This window comes from Strigops habroptila, chromosome 2, assembly GCF_004027225.2.
Source record: "Strigops habroptila isolate Jane chromosome 2, bStrHab1.2.pri, whole genome shotgun sequence".
In the NCBI taxonomy this organism is placed as follows: Eukaryota; Metazoa; Chordata; class Aves; order Psittaciformes; family Psittacidae; genus Strigops; species Strigops habroptila.
In genome coordinates this window covers 96,448,212-96,474,994 of record NC_044278.2, presented here as the reverse complement: position 1 = coordinate 96,474,994, position 26,783 = coordinate 96,448,212, and the positions used below count along the sequence as shown (strand labels likewise).

The window sequence follows — 26,783 nt, the reverse complement described above, 5'->3', positions numbered from 1 at the left end:
TCTGAAATCTCAGAAGGTTGCTCAGCAACTGTCAGGATGCTTACCTTCTTTTATACTGAGCTGCAGAATGCATTGGCTTTGACTAAACATGTCTTTGGAAGAAACTCTTTGTCTGGAGAGCAAACTGAGGTGAACTCTGGAAATGGCAGAATTGCCAAGAGCTGAAAAAAAACCCCATTTCACTGTTGGAAAGCTTTTTTGTATTTTCTTTTTCTCACAACTGCAGGTTCCCATGAACTCTTTCTTTAGGTATTAAATGTCTCCAGTTTCCTCTGTGTGCTCATGCAATAAGCAAATGCTATTTTTACAGTGAGTTTGCATTTAAAGAGCTGATATGCATGCCACGGAAAACAACCTGAGAAATCTCATCTGCCTTTGAAAGCAGGATTTTAACTGTGTGTTTCAATATAGATGTTAAATATTTCAGATAAAAATGATTGTAAACAGAAAGAGGTTTACTCTGTATTGCCTTTTCCCTTAGATGTTTTTGAAGCATCTGTTTGTGTGGAAGAGATTGCTTAAAATTAGTAGCAGTTTCCTGTGTTGATGCTTTCACCCCTGACTGTCACTTTAATTCTGACCTTTCCACCTGAATTCTTCCCCACTACTTGTTGCAGGCTGCTGGTGTTATTTGAAGTAATAGGAAATTATTAGGGTTGGAAGGGACCTCTGGAGATAATCTAGTCCAACCCCCCTCCCAAGGCAGAGCCACCTAGAGCAGGTTACACAGGAACGTGCCCAGGTGGGTTTTGAATGTCTTCAGAGTATTCCAGCAGAAAAAAACCCCTCAGCAAATATGTTTTCATCCTTATTTTTAATTTCTCTGCTTAGTTTCTGTAAGCCTATGCAGTGAATCAGTACAGCTCTATCTAGGCAAACTTGATGTATTGTCATGGACACTTGGAAATATGTTTTGCCTGCTGATAGAAACTGGCACCTCTCTGGCTGTGCATCTTGCTTGAGAGTTGATTCTAAGTTCATGCGAGATATTAGACTTGGTCAGGGCACTGCTGTAATATATCCTACCCCTGAAAAGCAAATAATTATCAGGATTTTTGTAAAAAAATAAGTGAGCTAAACAGCAGCTCACATACGTTACAGTTTGGATCTCTCAGTTTGGGAACAGCAAAGCCCTTACCCTCTGTGCTTCAGTTAAGAGGAATTGAATTTGGGCTTGCCTTTACATAGCTAGCCTGTCCTAACAAAGGCACTATGTTTGTATTTTAGACATGGCATCTCTAATGCAAACACCAGTTGCTGTTTTATCTGTTTTTCTTGACATGAAGGTGATTATGGTGTGTATAAATTAAATGAGATTACACAACCTTTTATTCAGGGGCCGAGCAGTTTGACTTGGGATTAAACACTGGCCATAGAACCAGAAATACTTGCTTAAATCAGAGTCACATTTCTTTTTTCTTTTTCTTTTTTCGTTTTTTTTTTTAGTAATTTTGCTTTTTTGGCATGCTTATCAAATATGACGTGCTTTATGGTATTTACATAGTATCAAATGACTCATCAAAATCAAATCTCTGGCTGTCAAACATGACCACAAGAATGATTTGAAACAAGTGTTGGCGAGGAACTAACAGTATATCTAAACGGTGTGGACTCTAGAGTAGAGGACGGTTTAGAGGTTATCTATAATATGTGGAGGTCACTTAAGACATAGGCTTACATTCCTGATCTGTGGATTTGGCAGGGCATCTTAGAGTCCGCTATTTGTTTGCATCCTACATATTAAACGGCTGCTTGCTTGGGAGAAAAAAATATCAGTCTTCCCATTTACTTAAATCAAAGTTCAGAGACTTCTCACTTTATTTATTCAAAACAAGTGTAAAAGGTATTTTTAGAATGCCACAACAAATACTGAGGAATTTGCAAAATAAAACTGGAATTGAGAATTTGTGTCTTATTTCTAAATGTGGGTAACAAATGTAGGTGACAAAAGCTATGATCTTTAGCAACGACTGATATAATTCACAAGTAATAGGTATTTTTGCCTTCTAAAATTCACCCTTAAAAATAGTTACTTCTGTAATATTACTCATTCTAAAGTTATGTTTGAAATATGACAGTCAAGATGGACAGAATATGGGTCCTTTTTCTCTGTATGGAACTCAAAAAAGCTTTTGCTCAAAAGTCACAAGCCAAAACCCAGCTATGAGCAAGAGCAAATCATAGACAACGGCAGAAACCTGATTTGGAAGCAGGTGAAACAGAAGGCAAAATACTGGTTTCATTTTGGCGCTGCCTGATGAGTTCTGCCAGCCTTCTGCATCTGCTAGGTGAATGAATGTTACTGAGACCTGGACTGAAATAATTCATGCAGATTGCAATTGTTCTTTGCACTTAAACCCTGACCCAAAAGGTGTGCCTCTTCCTGTGGTAATATGATCAGCCTGGTAGATTGCAGGCTTTGACAACAAATTCCTGCAGTATAAATAGACAGATAACAGAAAGGATCATAACGAAATCCACACTGCTGAAAGCAAAGTACCAAGTCCACACAATTTGAAATCATATTAGAAGCCGTGGAGTGAAAAAGAATTAGTAAGTATTTGAGGACCCTGTTACAAAAGAGATACTCCGCTGAGTTGTGCTGGTGTAGAGCAAACAAAGCTTTTTTAAATATTTAGAGAAGATTGAGGCTGCTTCCTGAAAAACTGAAGCCAAAGTCTGAGATGTTTGATTTGAAGCAATTTGATTTGTGGCAGGTAGGAATTTGATTCCTTGTATTTCAGTTATGCACAGTTTCCTTTTTTCTTATAGTGTAAGAAATAATATTACTTATGATCATGCTTTTTAATCTGTTAAAAGAAATATGATACAGATACTCATGATATAGAAACACTTGTGTATCTGATAGCTGTTAGTTTTCTTAGGACTATAGCCAAAGAGTTATCTTCCTGATTTCATGGCTCAAAACTAGGGAAAATGTAGGTAAAGAGGCAGTTTTGTTGCCTCTTTGATGCTACAAAGGTATGATATTTTATGTAATAATGTAATGTAAGAAGTATGTCAGTTAATTAGGAGAATTCGGCTGATAGTTATGTACCATGAATCTTACCAATCTTCCACTGAACTTCCGGCTGCAACTGATTGAGTTCGTGGGGAAAATGTGACGCTTGTGTTGCTTAGCAGGACTGAAAACTGACTGCTGAGCAAGTGCAGGGATTTGCTTGAAGAAAAAGTGCATACCTCTACTAACTACTTCTCTTCTGGCTTAAAGAGGACACTGACAGAGGAGAAATAGTTGTTCATACAAGGGCTGGGCGTTTCACAGGTTCCTGCCCAAGCAATGCTGTTAACAACTGCTTGATAACAGTGAATTGCCAGCACTGTTGTTTGTGATGTTACTAGGAGCTTTGCAACACAGTGCTTCCTACCACCCCACCTTTCTCTCTTCTTAAAGCTCCAGTTTCTGCAGTTGCATTATATGTATAAAACCCACAGTCAATCTAACCCTGTTATGATGGGGGAGAAAAATTAAAAATTTTAGCTGACTGCATCCTGAAGACAAATTAAAAAGAACTCAAAATCCTGTCAAATGTGAAATTGCTGGGGTTTTAGCCTCCTATCACTGTTTGTATGCCTCAGGATGGATTGTATTTCAGTGGTTTAAAATTATATCTGAGGAGGACAGCAGGAGAACGGTTAACATTCAAAGGCAGACTGGATTTCTGGAGTGATGCTGCTACATTCTTCTTCGCATTGCTGTGATGTGCACGTATCTGAACTGGTTCCTCTTGTCTGTCTGTCAGATTAAGGCAATATGACCCTCTTACCTCCAGGTCCCCAGTTTTCCCCTGGAACCCAAATGTCCCATCTTTCAAGGCATTATTAAGGTTATTTTAAGATGCTTCCTTTGGGCAAGGAGCCAGAGGGATTAGATGCAGGCCAGAACATCCTATCCAGCCAAGGATGAATGCACCCAGGAAACAAAATTTACATGAAAACACAAAGTTCTTGTGTGTTTATCATATTCTCTGATATTAGCTGGCCATGTAAAGAGGAAACCTCATGTTTTACCATCTCTTGAGGCTTTAAGTCAAAGGGATTTAATTTTCTTGGGGTGTTCTTCATTTTCTCACATGGAAATGCAAACATCTCTGCCCTATATTAGCAGAGAGCTGCAAAAGCAGCAGACATATTTGCTATTTGCTATCTAAATCTCATGCTACAAAACCTGAGTGATTTGTCCTGGCAAAACTAAACTGTGCAAAATCTAGCCTTGACCCAGAGAATGATACTGTTAGATAAGGCAGGCAACATTGCCTTAACTTAAGGCAACAGGCCCTAACAAAAATGCTCTCCCTCAATTCCAGGTTATAAAATTAACATTAACTCTATTAACTCTAAGGGCCAATTAATTGAGCCAGAATGGGGAAAATAATTTGGAAACCAGTAGCAGTCTGTCAGAGTTCAGCACCAGGCAATTGCAAGCTACTAAATCCCAGCAGCTGCCTCGCTCCCCTCACAGAGATTGCCACCCTTGAGCTGTCAACATCAGGTCCCTTTGTGAGCTGCCTCTGAACCATGAGAGAGTTGTGGGGTCGTTGGGATGGGGCAGGACCTCTGAGCTTTCAGTGTGGTGTACTAAGGTAAATAGAAATAGTTTGGTTTTACAAGATGCTCAGCGGTTTCTGCTTTGTGAATGGTAGCTCTTCTCCAAGGGCTGCTTGCAATTTGGTCAGCTACACAGGTTTTATTTGCCATTGCTATATACCTCTACTTGAACCTGCAGCTAAACTAGGTATTTCAAATCAGCTAGACTGGTTGACATACATCTTATGCCCCTTTCGTCTGAAGAACTATAGCAAACTTTTTTTCCAGCCAAATAATTCTTTTAATGTGGGTAAGTATCTTGTAAAACTGAATGCATTCAAAGCACAACCTTGTATGTTTCTTGCCTACTTCCAAATCAGTGTTTGGGGCTTTGCCAAAGGCAAAAGACCATGGAACACTAAGTAGGAACTTTTGTCCACTGCTTTTACAAGTAAACAGATGTTTACCTCAGAGTTGCTCAGAAGTTGGGAGAAAAAAAAGGATTATGTTTGAAGGGAATTGGGGAGAAGATACTAAATATCTCTCTATTCTGTCAGCCCAAGTTGAGCTTTGCTGGTGAACCTGAAATGAAGAAGAAAAATACTAACTTGTTTTTACAGTATGTTTCATCACAGGATAATTTAATGATATTAGTTACTTGTAGAAACATGCTAGGTAGGGTTTGGGATATTTTTAATAGCAAAGATAGTGTCAGAGATGAGTGGATCAGGTATAGAATTTAGAGCTGGTCAGAAACTGGAAGTTCTTTTCCCTAAGACAGTCTAGAATTTGAAATTTCCATTATTTGGAGTTAGGATGCAGAGCTGAATATCTTTGGTTTGGGATCAGAGAATTATTTTGCTTTAGAAAGACAGAAAATGGTTTTTAACTTGCTATATGTACATATGTATTTAGTATGTAGTTGTAGCTTTAGTATTTAAAGACATTATAGTGAAATATTTTCATGTCAGTCAAATTGTATGATTTTCAATTGCTTGTTTCAAAACCAGTTTAAACCAGTAATTCCTGAAGATATTTCGCCTTTAACACAGTTTTCTTTTACAGAAAAGTGTTCCAGCTGAAGACAGATGTGTTTCTAATCTGTGTCATTGATAAATACAAAACAAACACAGATGCTTTACTCTTTGTAGCAATGCTCTTTAGAAGGGCCATTTCTCAATATGTTTTCAAAATAACCCTTGTTTAAAGTTTAATACTATCACTGATCATGTATACAAAGACAATGATACAAAGTAGTGCTACAACAGTATTTTGATTCTTCATTGGCAGAAGACCTTTTTCCACAGATGTTCCTGACTCTGAAGTGGAGTCAAGAACTGTATGGTGTGAGCAGAGCTGAGGATTCACCCTTGTGGGAAAGTAATGACAAGAAGACAAGCCAGTGTCCTGCATGGTGGCTTTCTGGACCACTGTGTTTGTGGCAGGGGTGTGAGGGATGTACTTCTTTTGGAAGTAAAAAGAATCTGAATTTGTCATGGCAGATAGGTGGAGTGTCTGTCATGGATTCCCTTGGATTCTGACCCTGTATGCTAACCTCTGCATAGGACTAAATTTGGGGACAAAACCAAGAGATTCTGATTAAATGTTAAACAATTATTTTAAGGCTTGCCTGTGCAGTGAGGCCACTGCACAGCCAGGGAACATGTGAATTGCTGACATGTCAGCTGTATTATATCAATTCTTTATGTGTCCCTGTTCAGAGGTGTCTTCAGGAGTGGGCTGCGCTACTGTGGGCTTAGGGAACTAGAGATTTGCTAACTAACTTGCTAAATAACTTGCTAACTGAGCAAGTTAGCTCAGCACTGTGAGTTTGCTGTGGGCAATCCCAGAGAAATATATTCAGGCTTGGCTCAAGGCACTACTGATAGTGGTGCTCATCATGCGTGTGGCTGTCTGAATTAGATGTTCCTGTAGTTGCCCAGAGAATTTAAGGGGAACTGAGTTTGCCAAAGGGAATATCTTCTTTTTTCTTTTTTCTTACTTTCTGGCACTAATTGCTGGTTTAATGTTGTTTGTTTTTTAGTAAAGCTTGCTGATGGTAAAGAGGCACATTTTAAAGAGTATAAATATTGTACTCATTCTTCCACCCCCTTACCCCCTTGAAACAAAGAATGAATGTTCTCATGCCCTAAATGAGTGAAAGAACTTTGGTCTAGGAACCCTATCTAATGATATAATCACAGGCATGTTTTCAATGTTAGAATGGGCCACATTTTATCCCAGAAATCCCTGGTAATTTCATAGAAGAAAATGGAATAGCATTGCCCTTTGTAGGAGCTGTGATTATGCACATGGCCACAAGGAACTAATGCCTGGCTGGCTGAGTTAATTATGCACTGGTGCACACAGGTCATGTTTGACTAGCTTGTGAAAGGCAGCCTTGGCTGAGCTTGCTGCAACGCCGTGTGCAAAGATTAACAGTGCAGAACGCAGTTTGGTAAGCACGAGGGATGCCAATTGGTGGGAAGCATTTAAACTGGCAGGAAAAGCAGGTGGCTGAGTGCAGCGAGCAGTGTACACAGGGATCACAGGTTACATCTGGGATTTTGTGATGAATGCCTAATGAGCACGTTGATTAGACGGGCAGAAGTCTTCAAGCCATTGTAAATGTAGCTGAAAGAAGTGTGGCTGATAAGACACTGAATAACCACTCTTGTAAAGCTTTCCTTTGGAGTTGCAATATTTAAAGTCCAGAAAGATAATGGAGAGAAAGCTGGACAATAAAATGAAAAGGGAACTGTCCTGCTTAGCTACTTTGAACAACAAAAACATAACCCTGGTGTCTATTCGTAAGCGGCAGGCAGCTCATGATGTGCCTGAACTACTGATTATTGGTGAAAAGTCCAAGACAGGATCTCCGGTAAAAGCAAGCAGTAACTCGCAGAAAGAAGAGAAACTTTTGCAGAGTTACTCCATGGGAATGCCAGAAGTCAATGCAGTTGAAAGACAGGTCAGTGAGCTGGTGTGTATGTGTGTGTTGGGAGGAAAGAGGTGTTTCTGAACTGGAGAATTTAAAACACAGCATGTTGGATGTGGGTTGTATGTTAAAGGAGGTTAAACCTTCTTTATCTAAATTGTCTCAATCCCCAGCATGGATGCCTGCCCCAAAAGAAGCAGTACACAAATGCAAAGTCCTCTGAAAGCAATCTTTGAAAGCAGATTTTAATGATGAGTTATGCTGTAGTAATTAATGAGCATTTTTTTCAGCTCCACCTCTAATAATATAGCATCGGGATTCTTAGTAAGGAAACACATTAGTATTTCTCCTTTAGAACTGCAATTGCTTGACTAGTTTGACAGCAGCTCATACCAAGTATTCTCTGGAATAACAGAAGTTGCAGAAACATTAAAAGGTCCTAACTGTAGGTAAGTAGTTTATTTATAACTACTACGTGGATGCTAGTGGAAGTTCTTGATAATACATCTGTGGCAACATTTATTTTTTTATTTTTTTTAAATTCATTGATGTATATAACTATGGTATTTTGGAAATTAACTGATGTGAAGAGGCTTAGGAAGATCAATGCTGATAAAAACCTGATGAGGTTTATTATTTGAAAAGAGGTTTTGCTATTTAAAAGGCATGTAAATGACAGCAGTGTAGTTTGGGTCAGTGAATATTGTGAATATTTAAGGAAAAAGAACTCTCAGAACAAATTTTGTGTCGTTGGAAACTGCATATGCTTAGAATGGCTTAAATAATTAGTGTCAGACTGGAATAAAATAACAGCCAGGACAGACCAAATATAGCTGAAGGCTTTTTCTGCCTTGAGTTACTTCTTACATTACAAATGTTTGCTAGAAAAAAATCATGACATAAATGACTTCTTTCTACCAAAGGATCTCTTTTCTGTGTTCAGTTCACTGGGATATACATTTTGCTTGTACTGAAGCCATCATGAATATCATGAAGTGTTCTGCTTTAATTCTAAATTGGAAACAATCCATTAACAACAAGCCTTTCTCCTTTCCCACTAAAGTGAGCTTGGTTTACATAGCTCCCTTTAATTTAAAAGTACCTGTTAAGGTCTCTAAGGTGTGTTAAACTATGGTGTAGGTTTCATTTCAGCAAGACTAGCTGTAACTGCGTAAATAATTCCCCATCATCTGTACTGTTACAGAAACTTGTTCTTAGATGTGGAATAGCAGTCACTTGGCAGAAGCATTAGGGAACTAACATAGTATTTTGAAAACAAAAGCACATAAAGGCTGCTTTAAAGTAATATTTTCTTTCATTGAATCTCCATATCCAGGTGGAGAGGATGGTTTTTCCCTCATTTAAAACTCAGCAACTGTTTGAAAAATAACAATCATCTGTGTTGCAAGTAGTTACTGAAAATAGTAGCTACTGACATTTGTTAATCTTCACTAAACCTGGGGGAAGAGGGAAGGAAGAACAACCAGTTAAGATCTAATTCATTTAAATGATACGAGCTAACAAGATGGATGAACAAGTTGCACTGAAATTTGTTAAGGAGGATGAGGGTTGAATTTCTGCCCATTCAGAAGTGCAGGCATGAAACTGAAGACTCAGGACCTTTGATGTTCCTGAGGCTGCTCTGTCCTCATTTCGTTGTTCACTGGCCGCCCATAACAAACTGGGAAAGCATGTGAAGCATTTAATTAATAGTATGTGGCTTTTCAGTTGTGTGTTACTGCCTGCCTGAATCCAAAGCCATGAATCAGTGGGTTGTGAAAGAACAAAGCAAGAAAGGTAAAACAGTGACACAGATAAGATAATTCTTTGGCAGTTGTGTGCTTGAAGGTGAGAGGGCAGTAGCTGGTTTCAGCCAGTGGAGGTAAAGAGAGAAGAGCAGCTCAAAACCTCTGGAGATACTGGGCGAGAGGTTCAGTGAGGTCCGGAATTCACGGATGAGCAGATGGGGAGAGGCAGAGGGGAAGGTGATGAATGGGCCGGGCCCTGTCTCCTCGCCGGCTGACTGCCTGACATCGCAGTGAGGAGTCTGGTGCTTGAATTTCAGGAAGTGAAAACTGGCATCCCTGCAGGCCAGGTGTAGGAGGATGGGAAAGCAGTACCAGCCTGGGGGAGAGCCTTGGTGGACCACCAGAGGGGTGCAGCAGCTGTGCAGGATCTCCATGTGTGTGATGCTCTGGGAGCTGTGAGGTGCGCCCGACATGGACTCAGCCTTGTGCTGCAGATGCCAAGAATGTTATACTGGCATTCTGGAAGTGGCTGCACCCCCTCAGGAGGAGAGGGATGGCGTTCCTGGTGACAAGTCACTCCACAAGGTGACCATGGAGCACAGGGGTGGAGGCAGCATGAGGACTCAGCCAGGGGCAGCTGGTGGCTGGAGCATGAAGCCAAGGAGGGCACCAACCTTGTTGATTTCACAGCCACGGGGTTGCATCCATCATCAGGACACTGGTCACCATGTGTGCATACAAGAGAGGCCTGCCCAGTGCTGAGGCTTCTTCTTCTTCTTTGTTTTTTTTGTTTGCTTTTTTTTTTTCCTCTGTTCAGTTGCTTTTCTCACATTTATTCTGTGTCCTCTCACTGCTGTGTTGAACTCTCTGCCTTTACACTTCTGAATGGGAGTACCCATGGGGGGAAAGTGCAGCACTAGGCCTTTGAGGGCAGCACTCAGTGGGGTGGTTTTGCTGACCAGTTGCACAGGCCATGGACAATGACCAACTTTCCTGCCGGACCTGCTGCTGAGGTCTGGATGCTGTGATGCCAAGAGCTGCATGCCAAGCTGGGGCTGAAGACCTGGTGCTCCCAATCCAGCGATGTTTCCCTGCCCTGCTTCACCTCAACGCTTTCCACAAAATTAGTCCAGCCTCAGGGCATAGTCCTGTTGGATAACCTCCTTTATACTGGCTGGGGAGCAGGAGCGTCTGCCTCTTCCTGCTTCCTCAAGCCTTGCTTCACCCTAAGGCAGGCATGAGTGCTCCAGCTCCTATCTGGGACATCAAGGGTTGTTCTTCATGCCAGTGCATTTGCTCTGAAATTCCCATGCTGGGAGCTGAGCTTCAGATGCCATGCACATGCACATCCACAGTTTCCATTGCTGCTCATCTTGGGTCTGGTTTAGAGCTATCTTCCGTAGGTGCAAACGTTTTTGATCCTACTCTGGTGCTTCCTTTAAAGCTCTCCAGCTACTGCTGCTTCTGTGCCAATGTGTTTCTTATCGATTTTCTTCTTCCTTTTTTTTTCCTTTTTTTACTTTTATATTGTTTAAATGAGCTTTGTAACACTGCTTTCCATAGGAATTCTTAGCTTTCAGACTAGAGCCTCGCTCTGCTGTGCGTTTTTGGTTGCAATTTTTATGTGCAGAACAAGGGAGGCAAAGAATTGTCATAATGTCATGCTTTCATTATTTACATAGTTTTTGCATAGTCACTGTAGAAATATGTGTGAGACTGGTAGAGCAAACAGATTTGGTGTACATCTGCCCTTCAAAGTAAGCAGGCCTCCTTTGTGTGAGAGACAAATAGTTCGTAAATGCATCTGGTTCTTTTGCACTCTCTTATGGATGTAGAGTCACATGCATTTTCATTATTTCACCGGTATTTATCTCTAGGCAGAAGCAAGCAGGAGGGGTAATTCCTGGGAATCCCAGCCACTTTTTTTTTGGCATTTTTGGAGGCTATTGCTTCTCTGATCCTATTGCAGATGGTGTCTCTCAATTCCTATACAGCCTCATAGATACCATTTTATGTGTGGGTGTCAGCTGGCATCAGGAAACCCTCTTCTGAGACCTAGCATGTGCCCTGGGGCAAACTATGGGCACATTTCTGCATGCCTTACCTTTGTGTCCTCACGCAAACCTGCTGTTTTGCTCTGATATAGTGTAGCAACACCCCTTCTTGAAAATTCATACATAGATGTATTTGTGCCTTCTCTTCTCTCTTTTCTTTTTTTTTAAGTTGTTAAACAACACTGAAGACTTTGCAAATACTGTATTTGAACCTGTGCATATTTCTGTTTTTTTTTTTTCTGGGGGGAGATTCTTCAATGATTTGGCATTTTGGGGTTTTTTTGGGGTTTGATTTTGTTTAAGGGAAATAAGCCTTTTTCTTTTTAATATATCCACATCCACTCTCTATTTTCTCCTTGTCATTTAAAAATTTGTGTGCAAGGATTTTTCTCCTACAGAGCATAAACATTTGGTTTTGTCAAGTAACAAAGAAAATATTTTTGCCAACTCTTCTGAATGTTGGGATAGATTTTTAGCCAAAATATAAAGTGGCAGCCAAGTTTTGATGTTCCCGTGGCTTACAGTGCATTGAAATAGTAAAATCAGTCCTTGCTTTTATGTTTTTCAAGAGAGTGGAGGATAAAAAATACCCTTTAATCTTTTTATACATTTAATTTGAATTGCTTTTATGTCACTGTGTACCTAGGAAAACTGAGATGCTTGGGTGTAGGGGTGGAGGAATGCAGTGGAGGACATAAGGCCTGTAATGGTTCCTGGGTTTCATCTCCAGGTGGCTGCCAGAAACATGGTGGAGTGGAGTAGGCAAGCGGAGGATGTTCGTCTTGCTCCTCTCTCATGCTCTGTTTTGCCAAAGGGTGCGGAAGACCTTTGTCATATGAGCCAAAGTAAACATACAGGGTGAGCTCCTGTAAATCCCATGCAAAGTTTTTCCTTACTGGGTGTTTGTGGTAAAAAGAGCGGGCCACCACGAGCAAAATGGGTGGGTGAGAGACTTTTCACTTATCAGATGAGCTTCTTTCCCATATACGAGGCCATGGTAGTTGTGCATTTTCATGTGTGTTGGGGATTTCAGCAACTTCTGGGAAGACAAGGGCAAGGAGAGCAGTACGTGCCCTGGGTGCTGCCAGGCCTGTGGCAGTGGGAGGCAAAAGAGAATGTCAGGGCTAAAATATTCCCATGACTCTTCTTCCCCAGCATCCCCAAAGCCTTGAGGCCCAGTGGAGATGGAGGGGGCAAAGGAGGGGCGCGTTTGGGGTAGTGAGGAGCTGCAGTGTAATGCTGAAAAGCTGGAGTTTCTCATTCCTCTTGTTTTAAGAAGCACAGTAGAGAAGGCTGAAAGCAAATTTGTCTTAATGTTTTGCCATTTTGGTCGTGACCCCAGACCTCATTATTCTCAAGCTGTCTAAGCATGAAACAAAATCAGGTTAATGAATTTTGAATACTGCAGCAAATGAACTGGATGCAGTCTAGTGTTAATAATCAGCCTAAATGCTTCTCATCTGTACTGTGGTACTGAGGAGGTACTTTTCTTCTCAGTGGTGTGAACAAGATTTGTGGTACTGAGCCTGATCCAGCGGCCCCTTCTCCTGCTCATCCCTGCAGTAATGCCCAGCATCAGGTGCTTTACTGAATGCTGGAGAGATCAAAGCTTTGCAGGCAAGAGAATAGATCTGTCGTAGCTCGCATTTGGATTTTTAGTAATTAAAGCTGCCTTAAGTCACAGACATGAATTTTGATGTTCTTCCCATGAAATCTGACAATGTGGGACTTGTCCATCCCCTTCTCAATCTTTCTCGTCACTTGGTGCCAGCAATTTCCTTAGGCAACAGAGTCTGTGCTCCAGTTAACTGTTCTGTAAGAAGCATTGCCTTTTATCACTTTTTTTTCTTTAATAATTCATTTTGAATTTAATTGGGTGTATTAAACCATAGAGTGCCAGTACTGCAGAGCCCATGAGAGATAGTCCACTTCTGGCTGATCTACTTCAGTACTGGCCACTACATTCTGAAAATTGGTATTAGATCAAACCAGTGAGTTCTTGTGTCTCAATATATGGTCTTTCTTAGGTGCCTTACAAGGAGGTAGATTAAACTAAACCATAGTGGAAGTATCTGCATATAGTTCTGTGTCTTTTAAAATCTTTGTCAGATATAGATTTTAACTTCAAAGATCTGCATGCACATAGCTCTTCAGATACCAGGCAACAGGTCCTCCCTGTGCCAGCTTGCTTCAGGCTCCTGGGAAATCCTTGGTTCTGTTTGCTGTGAACATTTTGGTTTGGTTTGGTTTGGACTCCTGCAGTAGCAGGCTGGCCAGACTGAGCCAGCTTCTGACATTTGTGGAGAGGCGATCAGCCCACACTCTGCTGTGACCCTTTGTGCCAGTGTGCCCTTGACAATCAGGGCTTGGGCTGCATAGTGGAAGTGCCCTGTGGCTGCAGAGAGCTCAGGTTTTAAATGGTTGCATTGGGGTGGGAATATTGAGATAATTTTGCTTTTATATCCCTAGTAAATATTTTTTAAATTGCTGTGCAAGAGAAGTGTCAGAGGCATGATTCGTCATCGTAGGCATAGATCACTGGTAATGTATTCAAAGTGTAAGTTAACTGTGAAGTATTTTGGTGGTATAGCCTGACTTGAAAGCACATGCAGAATATTGCTGCTTTTACAGGGCTAACGATATTTTATTTTGCCTCTTGCTCCTTAGGCTTTGTCCAATACTGATTCTCCCCCTGGCTGTGAGCTGGAGTCTACAATGAAACACAGTTTTGCTTTTGACAACATGGGCTATGAGGACAGCTTTGAAACTGGGCCCTCTTCATCTTCCCAAGAACGCACTGTGGCAGTCAACATTGTGGGAATGACTTGCCAATCATGTGTGCAGTCGATAGAAGGTCGTATTTCCAAGGTGAAGGGCATTGTGAGCATTAAAGTCTCTCTTGAACAAAACAACGCAGTAATAAAGTATCTGCAGTCAGACATAAGTCCTGAGCAGATTTGCCAGGAAATTCAGGATATGGGCTTTGATGCCAATACAGCAGAAGAGAGATTGACAACAGCAACTGTAAATTTGTCATGCTTGAAAGAAGCAGTAGTTAAGCTTCGGATAGAAGGCATGACATGCCAGTCCTGTGCCACCAACATTGAAGGAAAGATTAGGAAACTGCATGGTGTGGCAAAAATCAAGGTGTCACTTGGTAACCAGGAAGCAATTATTGCGTACTATCCTTACATCATTCAGCCTGACGACCTCAAGAGTCATATCAGTAACCTGGGGTATGACTGCACCATCAAAAGTAAATCAGCCCCTTTGAAGCTGGGTGTCCTCAATCTTGAGCGCTTGCAGAATGCAAACCCCAAGGAGACACCAGCAAGTCTTGGGAGTGATGGAGTAGATCTACGGGTCACCAAGATGAGTAGCACAGCTACGGTGGCTGTACAGATAGAAGGCATGCACTGCAACTCATGTGTCAGAAACATTGAAGGAAATATATCAGATCTGCCTGGCATACAAAGTATTGAAGTGTCTTTGGAGCATAAACGTGCTGTGGTACAGTATAGCCCAAATTTAATTACCCTGTCAGCTCTGCAGCAAGCTATTGAATCCCTTCCACCTGGAAACTTTAAAGTATGCCTCCTTAACGGTTCAGAAACAAATAAAAGAGCATCTCCATCACCTGCTTCCCAATGTGATCTTTTCAGAGAGCCACTGCAAGACATGAGATGCACGGCTGTCATTAGGATTGATGGCATGACCTGCAATTCTTGCGTACAGTCCATAGAAGGGACCATATCACAGAGAGAAGGAGTGCAGCGTATAGAAGTTTCTTTAGCTGGCAGAACTGGGACCATACATTATGATCCAGCTGTCACCAATGGAGAAGAGATAAGAGCTGCCATAGAAGACATGGGGTTTGATGCTTCTGTACTGACAGGTAACAGTGTTCCTGGGTTCCGTGGGTAGCGTGCCAAGCTGGGCCATGAGACACCTGAGTTGAGATTCTCTTCTGGAGAGAAACTCTTAAAACATCACATTGGCGTTGTCTTTTCTAAGGGACTGACCTGATCTGACCTCACTTTGCAAGGGAGAGAGATTTCAGCTGTGAAGCACCTTATTTCAGCCCTTAAGAACTGTACTGGTGGGTGGAAAAGTTGAGGTACATTATGAACCCAAAGGTTTGAAAGTTGGCACAAGGTCTTTAAAGAGCTGATCCCCTTATCCACTGGAGTAGGTTTCCTTCTATGTCTACAGGCTGCTGTAAGTAGATCTATCAAACCAAATGTTTTCATTTATGTTCCAAAATACTAAAACCCACAAACTAATTGACATCTCTTTCATTTAAAACCACCTTTTACCTAACTAAAATCTCTTTTTAGTGTCCTAATCCATTGACCTTTATTTATTGAGGATTTTTGCTAGCCCTACTTTACTAAGCCTTACTTTAAGTGAGGAAGTGGCAAGATGCAGGTACTCTTTGGTGGGAGCAGGTACTTCCATGTGTCAGCTGCAGCACAGTTTGTATGTTTTGTACATGTGCTCAATATTTAAGAACTTGCTATTGTACACAATCTCCTTTTTAGTGAATTTCAAATGAGGCAATATTTATCTGCTTCAACTCAGCAGATTTGCTTTCAGATGCTGATGTACTTTATCTGGAATGATTTAGTTTGATCACAATAGACCACATCCTGTGTGCTTTTCTCATGGGTCCAATCCCTCTGAATCTGTGATACTATACAAATGAGGAGAAGCCCATACGTGGTGTTTAATTATGATTTGTTTGGTTTATAATTTGTTGGTGGAACCTGATTTATCTGTGGAAAAGGAGGGGACTCCCAGTGTTTAATGTGTTCAGAAGCAACTCTAGTTCCTTTACACAAACCTCTGCTAAAGGGAGGCAGTTTGTGAACACAGCTGGAGCTGTTGGGTGTCTGTTCAGTATCTGGTAAAGAACAAAAATGATTGCAACGGACCTGTATGTGTTGAAGTCTTCCGGGTGCTGCAAATCCTTCCACTACTCATTTGCAGTACTTGCAGTGTAAATATTGTGCCATAAAGAGAAACACGTTGAGGAACTTGTCCTTTTCCTTGTTTGAGATGAAGTGCTATAAGTTGTGCGCAGATGACAACAGGGACAGAAGGGATATGACTGGACTGCCTTCTCTGTGCTGGATAAGGACCCTCTAGATAGCAGTATATCTTTGGTGAGTGGAGGTTGGTGTCAGGTCTAGGCATTGAAATTGGAGGGAGTCATTTGCCATCTGAAAGTGGAAAACTAGTTCTATAGAGTTAAATGGTCATGCAAGTGCTACTGGTGAATGTGTACTGTTACACACATATATTATTTCCATGAAGAGACCAAGATTACTATGTCACCTTTCAAACAACTTAGAGACTTTGCATGATTGATAAATGTGACCCATTTGTAGTTTTGCATCATCCAATCTCACTGTAAATAGTGTTTGTTCAGTGTATTGTGCATTTATTCAAGATACTGCCACTGGAGAACATAAGCACCAGCCTGACACCAGCAAAGCTGCTGTGCAGCCTCAAGCTCCAGAGCCTCCTCGCCAAGGCTGTTCCTCAGACGCTCTTCCAGACAGTCCACATCTTCATGGGCCAAACCAGCCCAGCGGAGGAACAGCTGAGAAGTGTTTTTTACAAATCATGGGCATGACCTGTGCATCCTGTGTGTCTACCATTGAAAGGAATTTGCAGAAACAAGATGGTAACAAATTTCAGATTCCTATAATCTTCATTGATGGCCAGGTTGCATGGGGCCTTGAGCAACCTGGTCTAGTAGAAGGTGTCCCTGCCCATGGCAGGGGAGTTGGAACTAGATGATCTTTAATGTCCCTTCTGACCCAAACCATTCTATGATTCTATGATAATAGAATTCTATGATAATAGAATAGAAGGGACTATAGAATGGAAAAGATATTCCATGTGATTAATGGAAAAGACTGTGGTACAACATCTGGAGGTTAAATAGGCTTAATATTCTTTCTTAGTGCTAAGGTAACTGTATCACTGTTTTAACTATCCTACTGCACTGGTGGACAAACCCAATGGGCATAATTGTATCGTAACAGTAAGTTGCTGTAATGTGATAAAAATTTCAAATAAGGCTCAAGACAAGAGCAGAGAAATGGTTCTCATTTAGTTTTCAGGGCTTTATTGCTTTACAGAGCAATCCGTCTCTTCCAGAGCTATTGAGAGCTCTGGCATGTTTGTGAAACTTACCCTTCAGGTCACATTTGCACAAGCAGGTATAAACAAATGCATGGCTCCAGTGCCTTGGTAATTATATTAAGTTAGGCACAGCAAAGCTTATTAGGTTAGAAATCTGCAGACTGGAGCTGCCTTTCCCCTGGCCATATAGAAGATGAACAGATGAGCCTCAGCAATGTGTGATTTAATTTGTGTAGGGATGCCTTTGGAGGATTTTGCTTATTAATTACTGTGCCCTGAGTCTCCCAGTGGTGGTCCCACTGCCTTGATTTAAAAATCTAAGAAACCATTAGCACTTCAGAATAGCTATTTTTGCCTGTGATTTTTATGTTTTGCTTTTAAATTCCAAATGTAGATTTCTGTGGATTTATTTATTTATTTAAACAAACAAACAAACAAAAAACCACACAAAACCAAAACCAAAACAAAAAGAAGATGAAAAAATAACCCATTGTGCTGTGGGCTTTGTTTAGGGCTTTCAAAACTTAGAGAGTCCAGGGTAGAGCTTGCAGCAATGAGTGTAAAGATTGCTTCTGAACATATTTTTTGTCCCATTAGATAATAGCAAAGCTCACCTCTTTCTATGAGTAACTCTTGCAGTTCTTCTCATTGCTGAAGGGAGCTGCAGTGTGGCTGGATCTCAGAGAAAACTGCTGTTGTGACTAGGGAGCAACACTAGAAGGAGGCAAAGAGAAATCATTAGGCTTATAACATTTCTTCAGTTGTTACAGCCCTTGCTGACAATTACTGGTAATATTTTATTTTTCTTCCTCTCAAAGGAGATACATTATCTAATATTTTTTATTATTGCCACTGCAGGAATTGTTTCAGTGTTGGTAGCACTGATGGCAGGTAAAGCAGAGATAAAATACAAGCCAGAACTTATACAGCCTGTTGAAATAGCACAGCTGATCCAGAATTTGGGTTTTGGTGCTACTGTCATAGAAGATCATGAAGAAACAGAAGGGAATGTGGAGCTTCTTGTAAGTCATGCATATTTGAAATCATATGTTGGGTTTGGCCTGGAAAAACAATTTTCTTGCAAATGCTTCTGGTTAAAGAGCTGTGGCTTCAGCAGGTCAGTTCTGGCTGGTGACACTATTTTTTCTTAATTGCTGAAAAGACAAAATCAATTTGTCTTGGAAGAACCTGTCCAAAGGTGCTGTAGTGAAAAGTGATGGTTGTATGTACAGAATAGACTTTCCATAGCAAGGAGAAATGAAATTGAACTTTTCTGTGAAGGCATTCAGTCACCACTACAGACTCTGAGCAACTGAGAATGTAACATCAAATACATGTTAATAATGCCCGGGGCTTTGTATAGAGGTCTGAGAACTTTGTGTAAAATTAGTAAATTGTTTGTATGAAGGACAGATCCTTCAAAAGTCTGTTTTTAGTCTCTGACACGTACCTACTAAAAGACAGATAACAACAGTCAACAGCTGTGCTAATAGATCAGAAAGTAGGAACATGTCTTATTGAAGCCACAGGAAAATTTAAGCAAGCAAGAGCTGCACCCATGCAGATTTTGATTTTTGGTAATGTTAATATTGCTGCTGATAGGACTATATTAGCAATACTATGACAGTTAATGCAGAGTACAAGTGCTGCTATACAAATATCCAGTTGTGACTATAATTGCTGCTTGCAGAATTTTATGATAAAAATGTATGGTTATGTTCTTGGCTTTGTTTCATTAAAGGCAGCTCTATAAAATCTTCATGTTGAGGCCTTGGGTCAGTACCAGCAGAGCTTGAATAGTCATTAGTACCTTTGTGACACCAGGAGGGTGGGTTTCAAATTCATCCACAAATATTGGATGAATGTTGGGGGTTGCTAACTGTATCTCAATTTGTCTTTTCTTTAGATTGCAGGGATGACTTGTGCTTCTTGTGTTCACAATATTGAATCCAAACTCATGAGAACAAATGGCATATTATATGCCTCAGTTGCTCTTGCCACTTGCAAAGCTCACATCCAGTTTGATCCTGAGATTACTGGACCTCGAGATATTATAAAAATAATTGAGGTAGGCTTTAGAAATGTTTTATGTACAAGCAATTGTAAGGTGAAGTTAAAAAGGAAACAAAGCAGCTGATATTTGAGAGGTTTCACTGACTTTTGCAGATAACAGTTATTGTCATATGTTTTTGCTCTTGTAGTGGAGCAGCTGTGCTCCACAGTAGTGCATAGTAGCCCAGGTTGTTACTCTAAAAACACTGAAAACTGCAAAACCAAACCTTTCTTATCTATATCTGGTAAAGGTGTCATATATGCATTCGTTGCAATTCTGTGTGTAGAATCATGTGTGTCTGATTCCGTCATTTCAGTGAAGTGTTGATACTTCAGAAAAAAATACTACTTTCTCTTGCCAGTGAAAGAGGCTGTAAAAGAAGTTTTATGACAGCTCATACCACAAGTATTACACATCTCTGTATACACTGGCATTTATTCCCACAACAATTCAGAGGAGAACTTTTTAAACCGAAAGAGCTTGTGATACAGCCACTAAGCGAAAAAAATCTTGGCTTAACAGTAACCACACAGATCACAAAATCTGCCATTATCATGGCCAAGTTGTGGGCAAAATTTTTTCCTTCTCTGCCCCACCAGAAGGGAAGAGAACTTACTGTGTGGGGCACATGCAATCGAGTAGTCAGGAGGACAGCAGAGACTGTTTGCCGTTTGCGTTCCAGAGTATTTATGCAGGAAAAAGCTCCTAGACCACAGAATTGATGGGGCAGCAGTGATTAACATGTTAACTATTAGACTGTTCAGGCTGGCAAAGTAGTTCTGCAAAGTGTATTTTGTCACAGGAGCATCTCATGTTGCAGGTACAAAGTTTAAATGTATTGTGCTTACAAGTGTGCTTTGGGTTTTTTGTGAGCTTTGGGGGAAGGGAGCATGGTTCTACTGCAGTAACACATTAAAGCATCAGTCAAAACTGGCTATTTGCTTATATTTGTTTTGGGGATGCTTTGCCTTGTAGTCTGTTGTTTTACAGATTTAAACAAATGCTAGCTACTTTGATGTTCAACTTCCGGTTTGTCTACTCAACTGTAGTGTTAAGAAGATGCTCACAAGGTTGACTAGCCCCGTGGCTTATACATTTTTACCTTGCTTTGTGGTATTTCCTATCTATCATGTTTTTTTCTCTGGTGGAGATGAAAGGGCATAAATTTCCCTGGAGGAGGAGGGCAGTGAATCTCTAGCTGTCAGTGGGAGGTTCCTATGTCTAAGAAACCTGGGACATTCACTGCATCTATACACTGTGTCTATGTATAAGTAGCAGAAACCATTTGCAGTCCACATTTTGAGTACTGTCTGAAATATTCTCTCATGTTGGCAGGATCTGAAAATAAATAAGAAGTTGGCATTTATTAAATATGGAATGGTGTCCTTTTCTGACATTTCTTCTAAAAGTAGTGTCATTTAAATGTGTTATAAGTAATATGGGTAGTTTAATCAAAACTAACTCATCTTCTCTCCCCTTTCAATAAAAAGGAAATTGGCTTTCATGCTTCTGTGGCTAGAAGAGTTCCAAATGCACATAACCTAGATCATAAAAAGGAAATCCAGCAGTAAGTATTTCTCTTTCTCTCTCACTAATGAATGTGTATAGATCATCCCCTGTAACTCCCCCTGCCCTTCCCAGTTAATTTAGCTTATCATTGTGTAAAGCATATTTAATTTTATGATTTGCCATTTGGTTCAAGTACTTTTATTACTTTCATTAGTTTCGGTTTTTAACTAATAGAAGTCTATACAGTTAAACATGTAGGAGACACTTGAAACTGTCCCAAAATGTTGGTTCTTTCCCATATATCCTGAAGCTGTGTGTCACTACATTATTAATACCCCAAGCTTGGCACAGCGAGCACAGTATTGGCACAGGCCTCAGTACTGTGGCCTGTGTGACAACCAGGGATTTACAGCTTCTACTTTTCAGGTGGAGGAAATCTTTCTTGTGCAGCCTGCTGTTTGGTATCCCTGTCTTAATCCTAATGATTTATATGCTAATACCTGATGGTGAGCACCATGGGTCTATGGTGCTGGAACAGAACATCATTCCTGGATTATCTATTTTAAACCTTCTCTTCTTTGTCCTGTGCACTTTTGTTCAGGTATGTCCACAGACTTCCTAAGGGTTTGCTTTCTATTAATCTCCCATTTATGCAATCTGATGTGATAAAGACAGGAGACTGGAAGGGTTTAGTGGATTAGGCCTGCCGTCTTATCTGTACCACCTATGCAGAAGGAAGTGACACTTTTCTGCAAGTTATCCATTCTGTAATTGCTTGCAGCACTTACTCCTGACAAAGTTACATCAGTTGTCAAAGTTGACAAAGATAATTTTCCAAGTGGGGAAGGTAGTGTTAAAATGAAGAAATACCTGATCAGCTGCAAACTAATTGGGTAGCTGTAGGCAAATACCTTCAACTTCAGTGCCTTGTTTACCTTGCATTGCTGAGGAAAAGGATGACATTTATCTGGTAGAGTTGTTTGGAGAACAAGGAAGGGCAAGTGAGAGGTTGACAATGGAGTCAGTCTGCTAGTAGATTACTTCACTGAAGTTATGTCAATACAAAATTTGCATGGGACAGCAATGCTTTCCCTTACCTACTATGTGTTTATAATTCTGCTATAGGCAGTATTATGTACTCTCCGTTTTCACTGCTGTAATCTTAATATGAGTCTGTCCATGCTTACACCAACAGTTTCTTGGTGGGTGGTATTTTTATGTACAAGCTTACAAGTCACTGAAGCACAAGATGGCCAATATGGATGTGCTCATCGTACTAGCCACGACGATTGCCTATGTATATTCCTGTGTGATCCTGGTGGTAGCAATAGTTGAAAAGGCAGAGAAAAGCCCCGTCACTTTCTTTGACACTCCTCCGATGCTGTTCGTGTTCATTGCCCTGGGGAGATGGCTGGAACACATAGCAAAGGTAACTCAGCTTCACATTAATTATTGTGTATTTATAATGAGCGTAGATAAAACTATTCAGAGGAATTTTGAGTCAGATGTTTCTGCTGTAGCTTGTATTATACAAGGTCATTTAGAGTTCATTGTGTTAATTAGACATCAGCATTTATGTATCTCAATATACCTTAAACATTCATCTCTCTTTCTTAGAGTAAGACCTCAGAAGCTCTTGCTAAACTTATATCTCTTCAAGCCACAGAAGCCACCGTGGTGACTCTTGGACCTGACCACTCTATCATCAGGTATATATTTATGAACCAAAACCCCTTCAGCCTGCCTCGGTGCACAGACTAGGCTTGATGTAGTCAATGCGAAAGCATTATTATTCTTTAGATGGGTTAATAATCTGCCTGTTCTACTTGTGTCTTTTGTAGGGAGGAGCAGGTAGCTGTTGAACTGGTTCAAAGGGGTGACATCGTAAAGGTTGTTCCTGGTGGAAAGTTCCCAGTGGATGGAAAGGTCATTGAAGGCACTTCTATGGCAGATGAGTCTCTCATTACTGGTAACTTCCCTTACACTTACACAGAGAAGTAAAATCCTCTAGAACTCTTTCTTACAAGAAAAGAGAGCAGACCCAACCCAAAAGCTGCAGTATGAATAACCTCCCACCTTAATGGATGCTGTGCCCAGCGTTTGTGAGCTTGAAGCCAAATCCTGTGTCTGCACACAGCCTGAAAAGCTGGGGAATTTCTGCTCAGTTTGGTTACTTTTAATAACTTACTGATGAGATGGGTAGAGTCTAAGCACTACTGTCACTATTCCAAAGATCTCGTGGGAATTTCCGCTGGAATGTTTTTGTAGAGATGGTGCCTTCTCAGAAATAACTTCTAAAGGGCAATGGGGAAATATTGCTGAGATGTTGGGGTGTGTATGCATGGGCACCAATCAGGACTTCTCCCAATGAGCAAGGAGATGGAAAGAAAGCCTCACAACATGATGCTCATTAAGGGTCCTGGGACTTTCACAGCTTCTAAAACTTTAATTTCATTTTGTAAATGTAATAAGGATTTACTGCATTGTTCAATTCTTATAAATAAGTAAAGGATATGAAAATTTTACATTGCTATTGGCTTGTTTTAGTTACGTATTTACTTTGCTTGGGGAACAGAGACACCCTTAGTTTAAGAGAACCAGTCATTATCACTAACCCTAAAAATAAAGAAAATAAAGATTTTATAGAGATATTATTTTTTGAGAGGCAGTGTGAGAAGAGGAGCTTTTCCACAAAGACAACTTTTCTAATCTTTGAAAACTGAGGGTGGTAGAAATAAAGACAGATTTATGTCTTAATTTCCACCACCCATTGCTATGCAAAGTGTTAACTGGAGAAATTCCTAGAAGTTCTTTTTACGACCAATTTGCTCCTGGCCCTTTTGAGGGAGGATGTACTGGAGAGTTAGGACCAAAGAAACAGCATTTTCTTTGGAAGTAAGCCTAGAAAAAAGTTTATAAATGTATGACACCACTTAACACGTCTTGACTAGATAGAGATAGATAATACGTAATTTCTGATGATTATTGCTTAGCATACTAGTTTTGCTAGCATACAACGAGCTGTGGGCTAATGGGCTATGCTCACCGTTATGAGGGGCATTGGTTCATTTATTTTATCTTTTCTTTCTAGGGGAAGCTATGCCAGTCACTAAAAAGCCTGGGAGCACAGTGATTGCTGGTTCTATAAATGCACATGGCTCAGTTCTTGTTAATGCAACTCATGTTGGTAACGATACCACTCTGGCACAGATTGTGAAATTAGTGGAAGAAGCTCAAATGTCAAAGGTAAAAATAATAGGAAAGAAAACCTTATTCATAGGTTTTGATTAAAAATTTTGATATATTTACTTGTCCAGCAAACTATGTGTTTCTCCAGACTTCAAAAAAGAATCAGATAAAGACTATTAGACATTTTTATGAACTCTGCATATTTACGTGTTTTGACCATAAACATGCAAACATCTATTTTTCTTTCTTATAGGCACCCATCCAGCAACTGGCAGATAAGTTTAGTGGATATTTTGTACCATTTATCATCATCATTTCAACAGTGACATTGATAGTATGGATCACAATTGGGTTTATAAATTTTGATGTTATTCAAAAATATTTTCCTGTAAGTAATTTCAGTAAGAGATGAATTTGGGTGTTAGGATATCTTCCAGTGTAATTAACATACCTTCTGTGTGTAGGGTTTGATGTTGCAACTTGGCAAATACTTTTAAACAATATGGTGTTTTCTACACAGAGCACATAATTACACTAATAAAAATCTGTCTGCAGGTATAAATATATCTTTTCATTTACCCCTTAGTTCTGCATGTGGTATCTACAAACTGAAATTACTGACAGTCTTTGTGGACTAAACATGATCTATAGCTGCATTGCAAGGAGCTGAGCCATTCCTATCATGCCTAAATTTTTTTGGACATCTGCGTTCCTGATGGCAGATAGTGGTTTTGGCTTTAGAAAGATGAGCTTCTATTATCTCTAGGATGTGTGTTTGCTATGCTCAGAAACTGTGGGAATCTGTGTACTCAGAAATAGGATTGTCCTTTGCTAAGCTATAAGGGAAATGCCAACAAGTTATATTTTCATCCAGGAGCCCAAGAGCAGAGTCAAGCATACGTGTGCTTGAGCAGCAAAAAATACAGAAAATACTGCCGTAAACAATTCATAACATTGACCTTTCTGTACCATTACAGTAACAATAATATATTGCTTTCCTCTACTGGAAGTTTCCATGCAGATGTGTTTTTTGAAATTACTATGATTCATTGTACATCTATGTTGTCTTCTGTCAGCAATCATAGATCTCTTTCTTTCCCCCTATCCCTTCTCTCTTCTTGCAGAAGCAGAATAAACACGTTTCAAAAGCTGAACTAATACTGAGGTTTGCATTTCAAACCTCAATCACTGTGCTGAGCATTGCATGCCCATGTTCTTTAGGCTTGGCTACCCCCACAGCTGTGATGGTGGGCACAGGTGTAGCTGCGCAGAACGGCATCCTCATCAAAGGTGGAAAACCCCTGGAAATGGCACACAAGGTTAATAGTTCATTCTATACTTTTGTAGCTCACCCAGCTGTTGCTACATGGCAAGGATTTCCTAGGAAATCCTGCTGGTCCAGAGAAAGACTGCAGAATATTGTTTGTTTATTTTCTATTGGTTGCTGCTCATGAAGGTAAAGAAGACAGATCTGATCTTCTTTCTTCAAAGTAGTAACAGCAAAATGTTGAAAGCCAACCATTCTTGTAATCTCATAACAGTGAGGCTGCTAATCTTCCGCATGACCACAGAAGTTTCTGCGTTTTGCGCTCTCTTTACCTCTTCTGCAAAAAAGCCCAATAATCCGGTGTTTTCCTTCTCTTCTCAGAGGGCTGTCGTGAAATGTATATTGTTCATGATCAGCAGTTTAAAATGTAGGATGTAAGAGAAACACAGAATGATTTGATGTTGATTTAGAACAGAGAAAAAAGATAAAAAGGAGTTAGAAAAAGCCCTTCAAAGACAGAAAACTGATGAAAGGTGGAGGAGATTGAAGGAGGAACAGGTTTGACATGTCCACAGCCAGTGAAAAGAATATGAGTTTAAACCATGCTATAGTAGGCTGGATTAGACACACAGAGAACATTTTAACTGAAAAGGATGGTAAGAATAAGTTAAACAGACTGGTAATTATTGTTCCTGCTGGACATTATAAAGCACAGACCAGAAGTTTTCCAAATTCTCTGGAAAAAAAATTCAAACAAAAAATTACTGCTAATTACTGTCACAACCTTTTACCTTTTGAATCTAAGCAAGGCTAGGATCAGGGCTTGGAAAATCAGGTGAACTGTTGGATTCTGCAAGGCTGGTGGGTTGGAATAACTGGGAATAGAAACAGTGCCTACTTTGTTGAGCTTTTTGATTCTCCTGTTTCTCTGTGCTCTGTTTATTTTCAAGGTTAGAATTGACTTTAGCTTTGGGTTTCAGTATATGTGGGGCTGTGTTTTTTGGTTCACTCCTGATTCATTGGGCTGGCTAACAAGTGATTGCTGAATTTGGTGAATAGTGTGAGGTTGAATTTGGTTAGGTGATTGTTTGCAGAACTTGTTGCAGCTTCTTGTACTCTTCCCATCTGCTCTATTACCAAATAAATCAATGAGTCCTCTCTTCCCAGTGCTATTGTTTAGAATGGTACTTGTAAAAGGCCTCCTTTGATCATCTACTTTGTGATAAAAGTGATTAAGGTGAACAATGTGGATCCTGCATGTAACTACATACATGCAGACACAGAAGAGTACAAGTCTTGTAATGAGTGTTGTCTGAGATCCTAG

The 26,783-nt window shown here is 40.3% G+C and overlaps 1 protein-coding gene across 2 annotated transcripts in view; it reads left to right on the top strand.

Moving 5' to 3' along the window:
- Nucleotides 1–7,104: 7,104 nt before the first annotated feature.
- The window catches only part of ATP7B (ATPase copper transporting beta), a 29,181-nt gene continuing 9,502 nt past the window's right edge, over nt 7,105–26,783 (top strand). The window contains exons 1-13 of one of the 2 annotated variants that reach the window (XM_030477252.1): nt 7,105–7,519; nt 13,956–15,183; nt 16,741–16,977; nt 18,300–18,463; nt 19,348–19,509; nt 20,985–21,061; nt 21,430–21,604; nt 22,199–22,432; nt 22,621–22,712; nt 22,845–22,972; nt 24,095–24,249; nt 24,446–24,580; nt 25,317–25,511. In XM_030477252.1, coding sequence (XP_030333112.1) covers nt 7,271–7,519; nt 13,956–15,183; nt 16,741–16,977; nt 18,300–18,463; nt 19,348–19,509; nt 20,985–21,061; nt 21,430–21,604; nt 22,199–22,432; nt 22,621–22,712; nt 22,845–22,972; nt 24,095–24,249; nt 24,446–24,580; nt 25,317–25,511 — 3,231 coding nt within the window. In that variant the 5' untranslated portion in view covers nt 7,105–7,270. Of the gene's footprint in view, nt 7,520–7,855; nt 7,936–13,955; nt 15,184–16,740; nt 16,978–18,299; nt 18,464–19,347; nt 19,510–20,984; nt 21,062–21,429; nt 21,605–22,198; nt 22,433–22,620; nt 22,713–22,844; nt 22,973–24,094; nt 24,250–24,445; nt 24,581–25,316; nt 25,512–26,783 lie in introns of those variants that run through there. The other variant, XM_030477253.1, reaches the window with a different exon arrangement.